The 12,549-nt window shown below is 45.1% G+C and overlaps 1 protein-coding gene and 2 pseudogenes across 1 annotated transcript; all 3 read left to right on the forward strand.

Moving 5' to 3' along the window:
- Window positions 1-1,651: 1,651 nt before the first annotated feature.
- On the forward strand, window positions 1,652-1,790 carry LOC119313374 (annotated as a pseudogene).
- Window positions 1,791-7,920: 6,130 nt separating this feature from the next.
- LOC119305243 lies at window positions 7,921-8,607 on the forward strand (annotated as a pseudogene).
- A 2,538-nt stretch (window positions 8,608-11,145) lies between these two features.
- LOC119305244 (putative lipid-transfer protein DIR1) lies at window positions 11,146-11,841 on the forward strand. The gene has a single exon (XM_037581816.1). The coding sequence runs from the start codon at window positions 11,218-11,220 to the stop codon at window positions 11,533-11,535; it is 318 nt and encodes a 105-aa protein (XP_037437713.1). The 5' UTR covers window positions 11,146-11,217; the 3' UTR covers window positions 11,536-11,841.
- The last annotated feature ends 708 nt before the right edge of the window (window positions 11,842-12,549 follow it).

Here is a 12,549-nt window from a genome sequence, read left to right on the forward strand (position 1 = left end):
CTAATATATCAAGAGAGATCATCCGTGCAAAAGTAAAATTAAGCAAATCGTGTTGTAAAGGCGGTGAGCGATGTCATCTTTTTTGAGGACATGGAGACAACAGAATATCCATAGTATTCCCTTCTATGTGGTTTGGTCATGGGAAACGGTGTTGCTTTGCTCAAGGAGAGCCACTGCCGGCTCCGGGTGTGCGCTGAGCTTCTCTATGTGGCCACTTTTTGACGGTATCCATTTTTGTACTAGATGGAACAACTCCATCTTCCAACGGTGCAACGCCTTGTGAGCTAGCCGAGGAGACATGGGTCTTTTTTTGAGATGGAATTGGATGATTGTGTCATGTCGTTGTCCTTAGTTGTTTGGAGATGGCATACCCTGCTTGTGCTGGTCGTCCATTCTCCTCGAGAGTCGGTTGTTCCTAGTCCATGATGCTTCGTCCGCTGAAGAGGGCCTCAACATCTTCAGCTTCACGTTTGTTGTGTTCCACGCCTCTATCTTAGTGCGTTGTTATTTTTATTTGTTGGTTTGGTGTTGGTTATAATCCTGGCCGGTTGATGGCTTTGCTAATTTAAAGTCCCATTTCTTTAAAAATATATAGTGAGAATCAATTGATGTCATACAGCAAACACATCTAAGTGATGGTCAGCCTCAACCCCTCAGCTCGACCCACTCAGCGCTGCCACCTCAGGGAGGCCCCAGGGGGATCAGATCCCAGCGCTGCCAGCCCCACCCCCAGCGAAAGATCCTGCCGCCACTGCTGCTGGTGTTGGCCGCGGTGCGGCGATGCCCGGTGCCAAGGCATCGAAGCAGGAGGAGGCGGCATCAACCACTCAAGGCGGCTGCGGCACCTCGGGCTGGGGGCTTTGCACCATGGCCAGAACGGCTCCCTGGCCGTGCGGCGGCAACCAACAACCACATGGGTATTAAGATATGTTAGAATCTTCTATATGGTTTGTACGGTTGGTAGAGATAGGATGAATACCGAATCTATTGAAATTGTTTTGTACGTCTCAAGTATGTAACGAACCCTTTCTTGTACGCCACGGATGCGGCTTTTCCATCCCTATATTAACACGTAACTACGACCTGCTATGGCAGGTAGAAACGCTTCCAAACTTACATGGTAATCAGAGCCAATCTTCCATACCACATCTAGCTTTCCAATCTACCATCAATGGCATCTTCATCATCTGCGGCGCCTTCCCTCCTTTCCAACCAAGTTTCCAAAAAACTCACCAGAGAGAACTTCCTCCTATGGAAGGCACAAGTCCTTCCTCAAATTCGTGGCCCTGGCCTTTAGGGCTACCTTGATGGTAGCAAGCCGGCTCCCGAGCCTACCATTTCCTCCACCGACAAAGATGGAAAAACGATGACTGTGCTGAATCCTCTCCACACCGCATGGGTCGGGATCGATCAGCAGATCCTTTCCTATCTTCTCAATTTCCTCTCGAAGGAGGTTCTCATCCATGTCCTTCATCTCGAGACCTCTGAAGCTGTGTGGAGCGCCCTCACCACCATGTTCGCATCACACTCCCGATCTCGCATCAACAACCTCCGCATATCCCTCTCCAACGCCCAGAAGGGCGATCAATCTGTCCCGGCGTATTTCTCTCGCATGAAGGGCTTGGCTGATGAACTTGCAGCCGCCGGGAAACCCATCGGCGAGGATGAGCTCGTCGTCTTTATCCTAGCCGGTCTTTACATGGAGTACAACCCTCTCATTTATGCGCTAGATGCCCGTATTGAACCAGTTTCTCTTGAAGCGCTCTATGGTCAAATGGCCAACTTCGATCAGCGGGTTGAGCTCTTGCAAAACGCTGGGGGTGGCTTCAAGTCCTCGGCCAATTCTGCATCTCGTGGACGTGGTGGCAATCGCGGGCAGGGTGCTCCTCATGGTCGCGATGGAGGGCGAGGCGGCAACAGCCGCGGTGGTGGTAACAATGGCGGCAATGGTGGTGGTGCTCATCCCTCCGACAACAACAATAGGGGTGGGCATGGTGGCAACAATGGTGCCTCCCATGCTCCCGTGTGCCAGATCTGTGGCAAACCGGGGGCACATCACCATCAACTGTTGGTATCGCTACACCGACAACTACCCCTCCGGAGGAGAAAACAGTCGGCTCCATCAACACCTCCATCTACGGCATAGATACCAATTGGTATGCCGATAGTGGTGCTACTGACCACATCACCGGCGAACTCCAGAAGCTTATGGTTCGTGACAACTACCACGGTGGTGATCAAGTCTACACCGCAGATGGGTCAGGTATGCACATCAGACACATTGGGCATTCGGTTATTAAAACCCCTTATGATAAAATTCATCTACGAAATATATTGCAGGCCCCATCTACCTCTAGAAATCTCCTTTCAGTTCATCGAATTGCTATTGACAAACAATGTTTATCTTGAATTTTGGCCTACTTTCTTTTTCACAAAGGACCAAGCAACGGGGAGAATTCTTCATCAAGGCAGATGTAGAGGAGGTCTTTACCCTTTGATCCCGCATAGGACATCCAATAAACAAGTCTTTGGTGCCATCAAGCTATCACCTCCACGGTGGCATGATTGACTTGGGCATCCATCTTTTTCTACCGTTCAACGTGTGCTTAGGAATAATAAGTTGTCGTGTCATGGCAAGCTAGACATTGAGTCTGTTTGTGACTCTTGCCAAAGAGCAAAGAGCCATCAATTACCTTATCCAGTTTTGAATAGTGTGTCTACTGTTCCTCTTGAATTAATTTTTTCGGATGTATGGGGAGATGCTCCTCTTTCTGTTGGTAGATACAAATATTACGTCAGTTTCATCGATGATTATAGTAATTTTTCATGGATCTACCTTATCAAAAAGAAATCTGATGTATTCGAAGTATTCAAAAATTTTCAAGCACATGTTGAACGTCAATTTGGTAGAAATATTCTCGCCGCCCAATCCGATTGGGGAGGCGAATACCAAAAATTAAATTCGTTCTTTCAACAACTAGGCATATTGCATCATGTCTCCTGCCCGCACGCCCATCAACAGAATGGGTCAGCAGAACGAAAACACCATCATATCATTGAAGTTGGTCTTGCTCTCCTTGCCAATGCATCCATGTCGTTAAAGTTCTGGGATGAAGCTTTCCTAGCAGCCACCTATCTCATCAATACTCTTCCCAGTAGCGTCATCAATTTTGACACACCCTTTGAGCGCCTCTTTCATACTAAGCCTAACTATTCATCCTTTCGGGTGTTTGGTTGTGCTTGTTGGCCAAACCTCCGCCCATACAACACTCAAAAACTATCTTTCTAATCCAAAAAGTGTGTTTTCATAGGCTATAGTCCTTGGCACAAAGGGGTTAAGTGTCTTGACGTGTCCACTGGCCATGTTTATATTTCTCGAGATGTTGTCTTTGATGAGACTCTTTTCCCTTTTGCATCACTCCATCCAAATGCAGGAGCTCTCATTCGAAAAGAAATTTTGCTTCTTCTCGACTCTCTCAAAAATCCATCTTTTGATCACGGGGGCGATAATAATTGTGATGCTCAAAATATGGAATGTGCTACTAACCAAACTTCTTCAAAGGATGGTGTGCGGGATACAGGAGATGTACAAAAAAATTTGGGTGAAAATCTCGCTCAAAACAGGTTAAATTTGGAGACAAATGATCCCTTATTTTATGCTGTATAAGAAGACAGAAGCACGGGACACGGAGTGGATTCTGGCGTGCGATCCCGTGCTGATCAGGGCGCCCGATCCGAAGCTGATCCGGCTGCAGCGGAAACTTCCAGCGTGCCAGGGTCGGCCCAACCCTCCCGCATGCAGCCGCGGGCCAATCCGTCTCCTGCATGGAGTCCGGCGTGTGGGCCCACAGAAACGACGCGCCTTGCTGGCTCCTCACCACGAGCGCTTCACCTGTGGGGTATCGCTCACCCGTGCTCGACAGATCAGGAGGATCTGGCGGGTCGGCCTTGCCCGCTGAGCCCACGGGATCTTCTACGGCAAGTGGGCAATCAACCAACGGTGGTGCAGCGCCCAGATCTCCTGCGGCTGGACCGGCTGAAGCAGCGCCCCGATCTTCTGCGGCTGAACATCCTGTGCACGGCCGTACACGATCCCATTCTGGGATACACAAGCCTCTACAACCAAAAGATGGTACAGTACTGTATGAAAAAATATATTAAATATGGATCTTTTTGTTCCACAAGTGAGCCGCAAAGTGTACAAGAAGCATTGGAGAGTATGAACTGGAAAAAGGCAATGGACGCTGAATACTCGGCGTTAATGAACAACAAAACGTGGCATCTAATTCCAGCTAGTCATGGTAAATATGTAATTGATTGTAAATGGGTGTATCGAATTAAAAAGAAAGCAGATGGTAGCATAGATAGATACAAGGCTAGATTAGTTGCAAAAGGTTTTAAACAAATGTATGGGTTAGATTATGAGGACACTTTTAGTCCATTCGTTAAAGCAGCTACTATCAGACTTGTTTTGTCTATTGTTGTGTCCAGGAGATGGAGCCTAAGACAGCTAGATGTGCAGAACATGTTCCTTCATGATGTTATGGAAGAAGAGGTCTACATGAGGCAACCACCTGGCTATGAAGACAAAAGTTCACCCTTTCATGTGTGCAAGCTGGACAAGGCCTTGTATGGACTGAAGCAAGCACCAAGAGCATGGTACTCTCGGTTAAGCTCAAGATTACAAGAATTGGGTTTTACCCCTTCAAAGGCCGACACCTCACTATTTATTTTTAATAAATCCGGAGTAACAATATTTTTGCTCATATATGTTGATGACATTATTGTTACTAGCTCCTCTCAGGAAGCAGTGTCAGCACTACTACATGATTTGGGTTCCAGCTTTGCACTCAAGGACTTGGGAGATTTACACTTCTTCCTTAGGATAGAGGTCAAGAAAACTGGAGATGGCATCGTGTAAACACAGGAGAAGTATGCCTCAGAAATCTTGACCAGAGTTGGCATGAAAGACTGTAAACCTGCACCCACACCTTTGTCAAGCACTGAGAAACTTTCAGCTTTTGATGGTGAGCTTCTAGAACCGGAAGATAGTACACGGTATAGAAGCGTTGTTGGGGCATTACAATATTTGACTCTTACAAGACCAGATATTTCTTTCTCAGTCAATAAAGTATGTCCGTATTTACATGCTCCAACTACAGTTCATTGGTCAACAGTAAAAAGAATTCTTAGATATGTCAAACACACCGTCAACATAGGGCTTGCATTTAGTAAGTCTTCATCTACTTTGTTAAGTGCTTTCTCAGATGCAGACTGAGCAGGATGTATTGATGATAGAAGATCAACTGGTGGCTTTGCAGTATTTTATGGTGCAAATCTAATTTCCTGGAGTTCAAGGAAACAAGCTACAATGTCTCGCTCAAGCACTGAGGCTGAGTATAAATCGCTGGCAAATGCAACGGCAGAAGTCATTTGGGTGCAGTCACTATTGAGAGAATTGGGGATACCCACGAGACATACTCCATGTATATGGTGTGATAATCTTGGGGCGACCTATTTGTTAGCTAATCCTGTCTTTCATGCACGTACCAAGCACATTGAAATTGACTATCATTTTCTTAGAGAAAGGGTGGCAAGAAAACTACTTGATGTTCGTTTCGTGTCTTCAAAGGACCAGATGGCGGATGGATTCACTAAGGCTCTACCAGTTTGAAATTTAGAAGACTTCAGACGCAATCTCACCTTAACCAAGGTGTGATTGAGGTGGGCTGTTAAGATATGTTAGAATCTTCTAGATGGTTTGTACGGTTGGTAGAGATAGGATGAATACCGAACATGTTGAAATTGTTTCGTACGTCTCAAGTATGTAACGAACCCTTTCTTGTACGCAACGGATGGGGCTTTTCCATCCCTATATTAACACGTGACCGCGGCCTGCTACGGCAGGTATAAACGCTTCCAAACTTACAATGGCTGCTGGCAATGGTGGGCGTGGCGGCGACTGCGGATTTGGATCCCACCTAGATCCGTCGTCGATTCTTCACTTGGATGGTTGGCGGCGCGATGAGGGCTCAGGTGAGGGGATGGAGGATCCCCGCTGAATTACCGGCAGCGGCATACGTCTTCATGGCAAAGCTCTTCACGGTTCCAGCGAGGCACGCGATCAGGATGACGTGGCTTCCGGTGAAAACCATGCCTAACTGCGGTCTTAGCGGACGATGGTGGAGTCTCTGACGTCGTCCTTCTCGAGACATCGTTGTTGCAGGTTAACTCGACCAGGATGTTTCGGCGAAAACCCTATATCTGGGTCTACCGGATTAGACAATGACGGTGTCTTCGGTGTCGTTCTCCCTTCTGGGGGCATCGTTTCGAAGCAGTGTTGGCTGGAGGGGACAAGAGGAGGAGCGGTGTTACATCTACCGCAAGGCCGACGACGGATCCCAGCGGCATGGAGCTGCGTTGTTTCGATGAAGGGCGTGTGTGGATGGATACGTGTAGGATGGTGGCGTTGTATGGCGCCATGGTGGCGCCGGCGGCAGGCCGAGCAAGGTTGCTGCGTCAGTACCTCCTTTGTAGATGTGTCGTGGAAGACGGTGGCAGCGGCCTCTGAAAGTGCGTCGGACCGTTGTGTGACTCAGTCCTAACATTGTGGCTTGGTTGGGCATCCGGCTTTAGATGTTAGCATTTGATGTGATGTCTGTTTGGTATTCGGCTCGGACATTCGGCACCCTTCATCAAGGGGGCAGGAGTAGTGTCAGGTGTTGCCAAGATGATGGCTTCAGACTTACTGATGCATTACATTGTAAAATCTTTGTAAATAATTAATAAAATGGCTTCATGCATCGCCCACGTGCAGAAGCACGGATATATATATCCTCATTTTCTAAAAAAATCTAAGTGATGGTCGGCAGCAAAATATCTTTACTGGCATAAACAATGCATGCTTTTCAACTATTCTGAAGTGCCCGGTCGTCGTCCGTCCAAATATCCGTGCCTGAAATGTTATCATGCTAATCACCGACCTCGCTGAGCTCACATTCCACCACCGCCGCCATCGGTCATGCATTAGCTGTTCCCCTAGGAGCATTACTGAGCTAAAGTCCACAAAGGCTACTAGCACCTAACAACAAACGTCAAATGTGAATTCTCAAGAAAGTATCTCAAGCTATAGTGGGTGCATCCGTCAAATGTGAAACGCTGCAAAAAAGAAAAACGTTGTTGACTAATTAATTAACGAGAAACAGGCCAATGTCGCAGAACTGCAGTACTTTTTAAAGGAAACTATATGTACTATCTCAGTAATAGCTGCATATATATGACTTCTAAAGCTTTCCAAATTAAGAATCTAAAACATATAATATGTGACCATAGGCCAAGATTGGTGTTTTTTGTTATAGATAGAAAACATGATCCTCTTTCTCGAATACAAAATAACTGCAAACACTTGATACAAGGCAAAACACTTATTTAGCAAATTGCTCTGCCAATGAAGCGATTCCTATAATTTGGCTGCGAAACACTCGACACAGAGTTTTCAGTGGTTGTGTTAATCTATTTGGTCAGTTAAACAATTCAATCTTCAAAATGTTATCTCGAGTCGTCTTTCTTCAATGCAAAAATCAAAGAATTATTGGAATCGGTGAATCACTTTCTGTCATTGCGACGAATTGGTCTTTGCGGCATACTCCTGATGTTGCATTATGGAGATATTTGCACCTATGTTTAAATAAGTATATTTGCTTTGGTATATATCTTTTTGTGGCAACTGTGGTAGTCGTTATCATTCAACACCAAGTTCATGCAGATTTTTTGCATGATAAGACGATAGTGCTTCTACATGCGGGGAGCACTTGGTGAGTCTAATTGCTTGCTCGCTGCAGAATATACATTTCATGAACATAGGTGCCTTCCTCTATAAATAGAGCCCTGCACAAACATTCATCTCACACACCACAAAGGTAAGACCTAGCCAAGACAAAAATCTCCAATAGCAATCCACTAGAAAACAAATAAAATACCAGCATCCATGGCTAAGCCACAGGCATTGGCTGCAGCACTGTTGCTTGTTCTGGTTGTGTCCCTCACGGCAATAGAGGGTGTTGATGGCATCTGTGGCATGTCAAATGATGAATTCAAGCTTTGCCAGCCCCGGCAGCAGTTGAAAACCCAACAGACAGTCCGTCGGCTGAGTGTTGTGCCGCGCTTGGGAAGGCCAACATGTCATGCATTTGTCGCTACAAAGGCATCACCGACATATGGCTGAGGATGTACCACATCGACGCGGAGCGTGCTATGGCCCTGCCCGGCAAGTGCGGCCTCACCATGCCCAGTAACTGCTCGTGATGACCGGGTGCACTATCCATAGCATCTAACCGTCTGTCGGTCTAGATATGCATCAACATTAATATGGCTAAATAAGTGGAGGAGCACTTGAAAGGTCTTATTGTTGGTGTGTGATTTGAATTCTCTGCCTATCTCATTAGTTTATTGATAAATGGTAGTATGTATATATGTATACTGGAAGTGTAAGGAGGACAAAGGTGGCTTGCATGCAGTCCCATGAATTTAATATCTTAGGTGGTGAGCTTGTTATTACCCAAAAGTTGTGTGTTTTGAATGAACAAGTAAAAAGCGATCACAAGGTAATTTAAATATTGCAATCAACTATCAGAGCGGCCCATAGACATCCTTATAGTTGATTCTGCTTTCTCTTCAAATTATTAAGTCTCACAGCAACCTATTGTTGCAAATATATGCCCTACGAAGACATGAATCCACATCGGTTGAAATATTTCCATTGAAGTGCATTGGATTGTTGGTAAGTATCTACAACAACAGAAGACAGACTGCACTGAAACATAAGGTTGGCTACACATGACCATGGTCATTACATTTATCACCAGCTTCCCCTCTTCGATTCCATGAAACTCGGTGTCATCTTCGCACCAATAATCTTTGAGAGAAAAAACAAGTATTAAATCTAAACATTTGAGAGCTTGTACGTGAACAAATATAAATCTTTATTAGCAGTTTATTGGCGTTCCTCGATTGGTACATTGTCATGCCTTTGTATACTTCACCGCCTTATATATTACGTGACCATTAATTGATGTAATGCAGTGCAAATACCAACATGTACGATCTAAAAATACCAATAGATTATCACTCATGTCGTCATATATGTCCTTTCTGATCATGTTCCTATTGTTTTCGTGTTTAGTTATGTATTTTTCATATGAATAAGATGTTTAACTACACACTCGGAAGGGAATGTTGCTTATAATTTTTTTACTAAATCATTCTCTCTTTGTCATTCTTATCGGTGGTTATTTTTCATGCTCAGGGTTCTTTTCTATATTTAAATTGCCCATCTATGGCAACAGTTCTATCTGTCACAAAGGGAGCGTAGCTAAATTCGGCAGGGAGCAAATGCACATTCTTGTTACCTGGTTTCAAATCATTGTGGAATGGATTTTATGTTAATATTTATTATATACCGGGACCTTCCCTACATGGTTTTTTGGAGAAAAGACAAATCAATAGTATATTCATTCTAAATTTCAAATACGAAGTGTTTTTTGGGGGTCTTGGAGACATTGTTCTGAACATCCGGATCAATGGTTTTTCCTCTATATGCTAGTAGTAGGTTTGGAAATTATAGAAACCCTAATGATTGTTTTAGTTATTGATCTGACCCTTGTGGATATGTAGAGTACAACGTGTGATTGGAGTCAACTACAAGTGGTACTTGATATTTTTACATTATTGTAGTTCTAACACCCCCTCAATAGTAACGGGAGCAAAGCGGGCGATTGCAACAAATTCTGAAGTCTTGTGTTTCTATCTTCTTTGCCATCATCAATTGTTCTCAAAGAACGCATCTTCCTTGCCGGAGACTGCACCTTCACTTCACCGGCCTTATCGTCGGCGCTCATAAAGACAGTGAATGAAGGAAGCGGTCCCAGGAAGGGAACAACAAGGGCTTGGATGCCGGCGGCAACTGTAGTTTTTCTGTTCTAAATGTTCGAAATGTAATGAAAGCCCACCGTGTTTGCATGAATATCGTCCGTTTATTTAAATTATATCCGAATTTAAATGAAATACAACCATGTTTGCACGAATTTCGTCTGGTTAGTTTGGATGGTAGTTCGGATGACCGCTTTCCGCATCTGTGTCCGCCGACGGATGCCGGAGAAAATTTGCAGGTCGCCGTTGGAGAATGGAAATGCCGTAAGTGATGGTCGGCAGATTTGCATAAACAATAGACGCTTTTCATTTATTAGTCCCGAGTGCCGGTCGACGTCCCTGCCAATTTCCATGCCCTGAAGAATGTTATCATGCTAAGCAAGACCCGGCTGAGCCGCTGAGCTCGACTTCCACACCCGCCGGCCGCCGCAATCAGTCATGCGTTGAGTCTAGCTGTTCCCCTGTACTGGCAGCATTACTGAGTTAAGTCGGCAAAAGCTAACACCCCAAGATCATGCCAATCTCAAGCTACAGTAGGTGCATGCGTCCAGTTCCGGTGTGTAATGCTTCAAGCTAGCGAACGTCGTACGTTGCGGCCGAACTGTAGTGATTTTTGTCTATACTTATCAAACGACACTAAATGTACTATCATCCTCTTTCATTACCTATGAACACATACCATGTTTTTAGAAGAAGAAAATAACTCTGAACACATGGCCCGAGATAAAACACTTGTTAGCAGGTTGGCGTGCGATAGCTAGTGAAATCATTCATATAATTCGGCAGTGAAACATAGAACACTTGAGAGTTCAGGGGATGTCTGAATGGATTTGGTCACTTAAACAATTCAATCTTCAAAATGTTGTCATGAGTCATCTTTCTTCTTCAATGTAAATGGCAAAAGGTTGAATCACTTTCTATCATTGCGGAGAACTAGTCTTTACGGCGTTGCATTATGGAGATTTCACATGAATATTTCAACAGAAATCAGTAGATTTGCTTCGTTGTATATCTTTTTGTCTCAACTATGGTAGTCGTTATCGTTCAACAGGAGGTTCAAGTGCAGATTTATTTTTTGGCATGATAACACGATAGTGCTTCTACACGTTGGAGCACTTAGTGTTGTTCGTGCTTGACCCAGAATACACGCTTAATGAACACAGGGGCAAATGCCCCTATAAATAGAGCTCCAGACCAAACATTCATCTCACACACCCTCAAGGTAAACCTAGCTAAGACCGAAAACTCCAATAGCAGTCCAGCAGAAAACTAAATACATCACCAGCATCAATGGCCAGGTCACAGGCATTGGCTGCAACATTGTTGCTTGTCCTGGTGGTGTCCCTTGCCGCAATAGGGAGTGTTCATGGCGTTTGCGGCATGTCAAATGACGAATTCAAGCTTTGTCAGCCCGCGGCGGCAGTGAATAACCCAACAAACAGTCCATCTGCTGAGTGTTGTGCCACATTAGGAAAGGCAAACCTATCATGCATCTGCCGCTACAAAGGCATGGCCGGCATGTGGCTGAAAATGTATCATATTGACGCACGTCGTGCCATGGCACTGCCAGGCAAGTGCGGCCTTACCATGCCAAGCAACTGCTCTTGATGATCTGAAGTACTATCCATAAGCATCTAGGTGTGTGCCAGAGTGTCGGTGTACATATGCATCTACACTTTATGGCTAAATAAGTGAAGGAGCACTTGAAAGGCATTGTGCTTGGTCTTATTGTTGTTTTGTGATTTGAATGTGTACTTGTCTCATTAAGCTTTGATTAGCAGTATGCATGCATACTGGAAGTGTAAGAGGATGGTAAAAGTGTCTTATATGCAGTCCCATAAACTGGTAACCGAATATAATATCCAATACCTTGTATGTGTCTTTTGCAATAAAAAAACTTGTATGTGTCAAAAAGGTGTGTGTTTCCTAGTGAACAAGTAAATATAGATCGCAAAATTCATTGGTCACTGCTATGTAATTTGAATACTTTAACCTCACATCGGGCTAAAACCCCATGTCCGAAGCCTCCGGCCGGAAAAACCAAATGGACCGCATATAACCCGGACCTGGAAAACCAAGCACTACATTGGGTAACAGTTTGGAAAGCCCAAATTTAATTCGGGAAATTTGGGTTAGAAGCCATGGTACACGAATTGCCCGAATAGCCCAAATAATTTGGCAGGCAAGTAAAAAATCTCACATTGAGATGACCCAACACGAAATCCCATCACTAGCCCCCGCAAATGAAATCTAGGTCATGTGACTCGCGTCACCAACTCATGTCCCCTCCCAAGCAGCAGAACGTCTGCCCTAGCCGCTGCTACAGCACCACGCCCCCGCCCCACGGGCATTGGGCTCCGTCACCGATCTGCATCCGCACTGTCCTGACGAGCAAGACAGAGGTGGGAGCTGCGTTTGGAGGGCAACGATGCTGGCAATCGTCCATCGACTCGGCCTGGGCGAACCATCATCGAACGGCAATGCAACATTATATCGACAATTCAAAGGACACAAGAAGGTTACCACCATGATTCTCGAAGCCACGACCGATCAAGAGACATGGATTCGGCATGCAATTTTTGGGATGCCTGGATCTTACAATGACATCAATGTGTTTCAGCG

This window comes from Triticum dicoccoides, chromosome 5B, assembly GCF_002162155.2.
Source record: "Triticum dicoccoides isolate Atlit2015 ecotype Zavitan chromosome 5B, WEW_v2.0, whole genome shotgun sequence".
NCBI lineage: Eukaryota > Viridiplantae > Streptophyta > Magnoliopsida > Poales > Poaceae > Triticum > Triticum dicoccoides.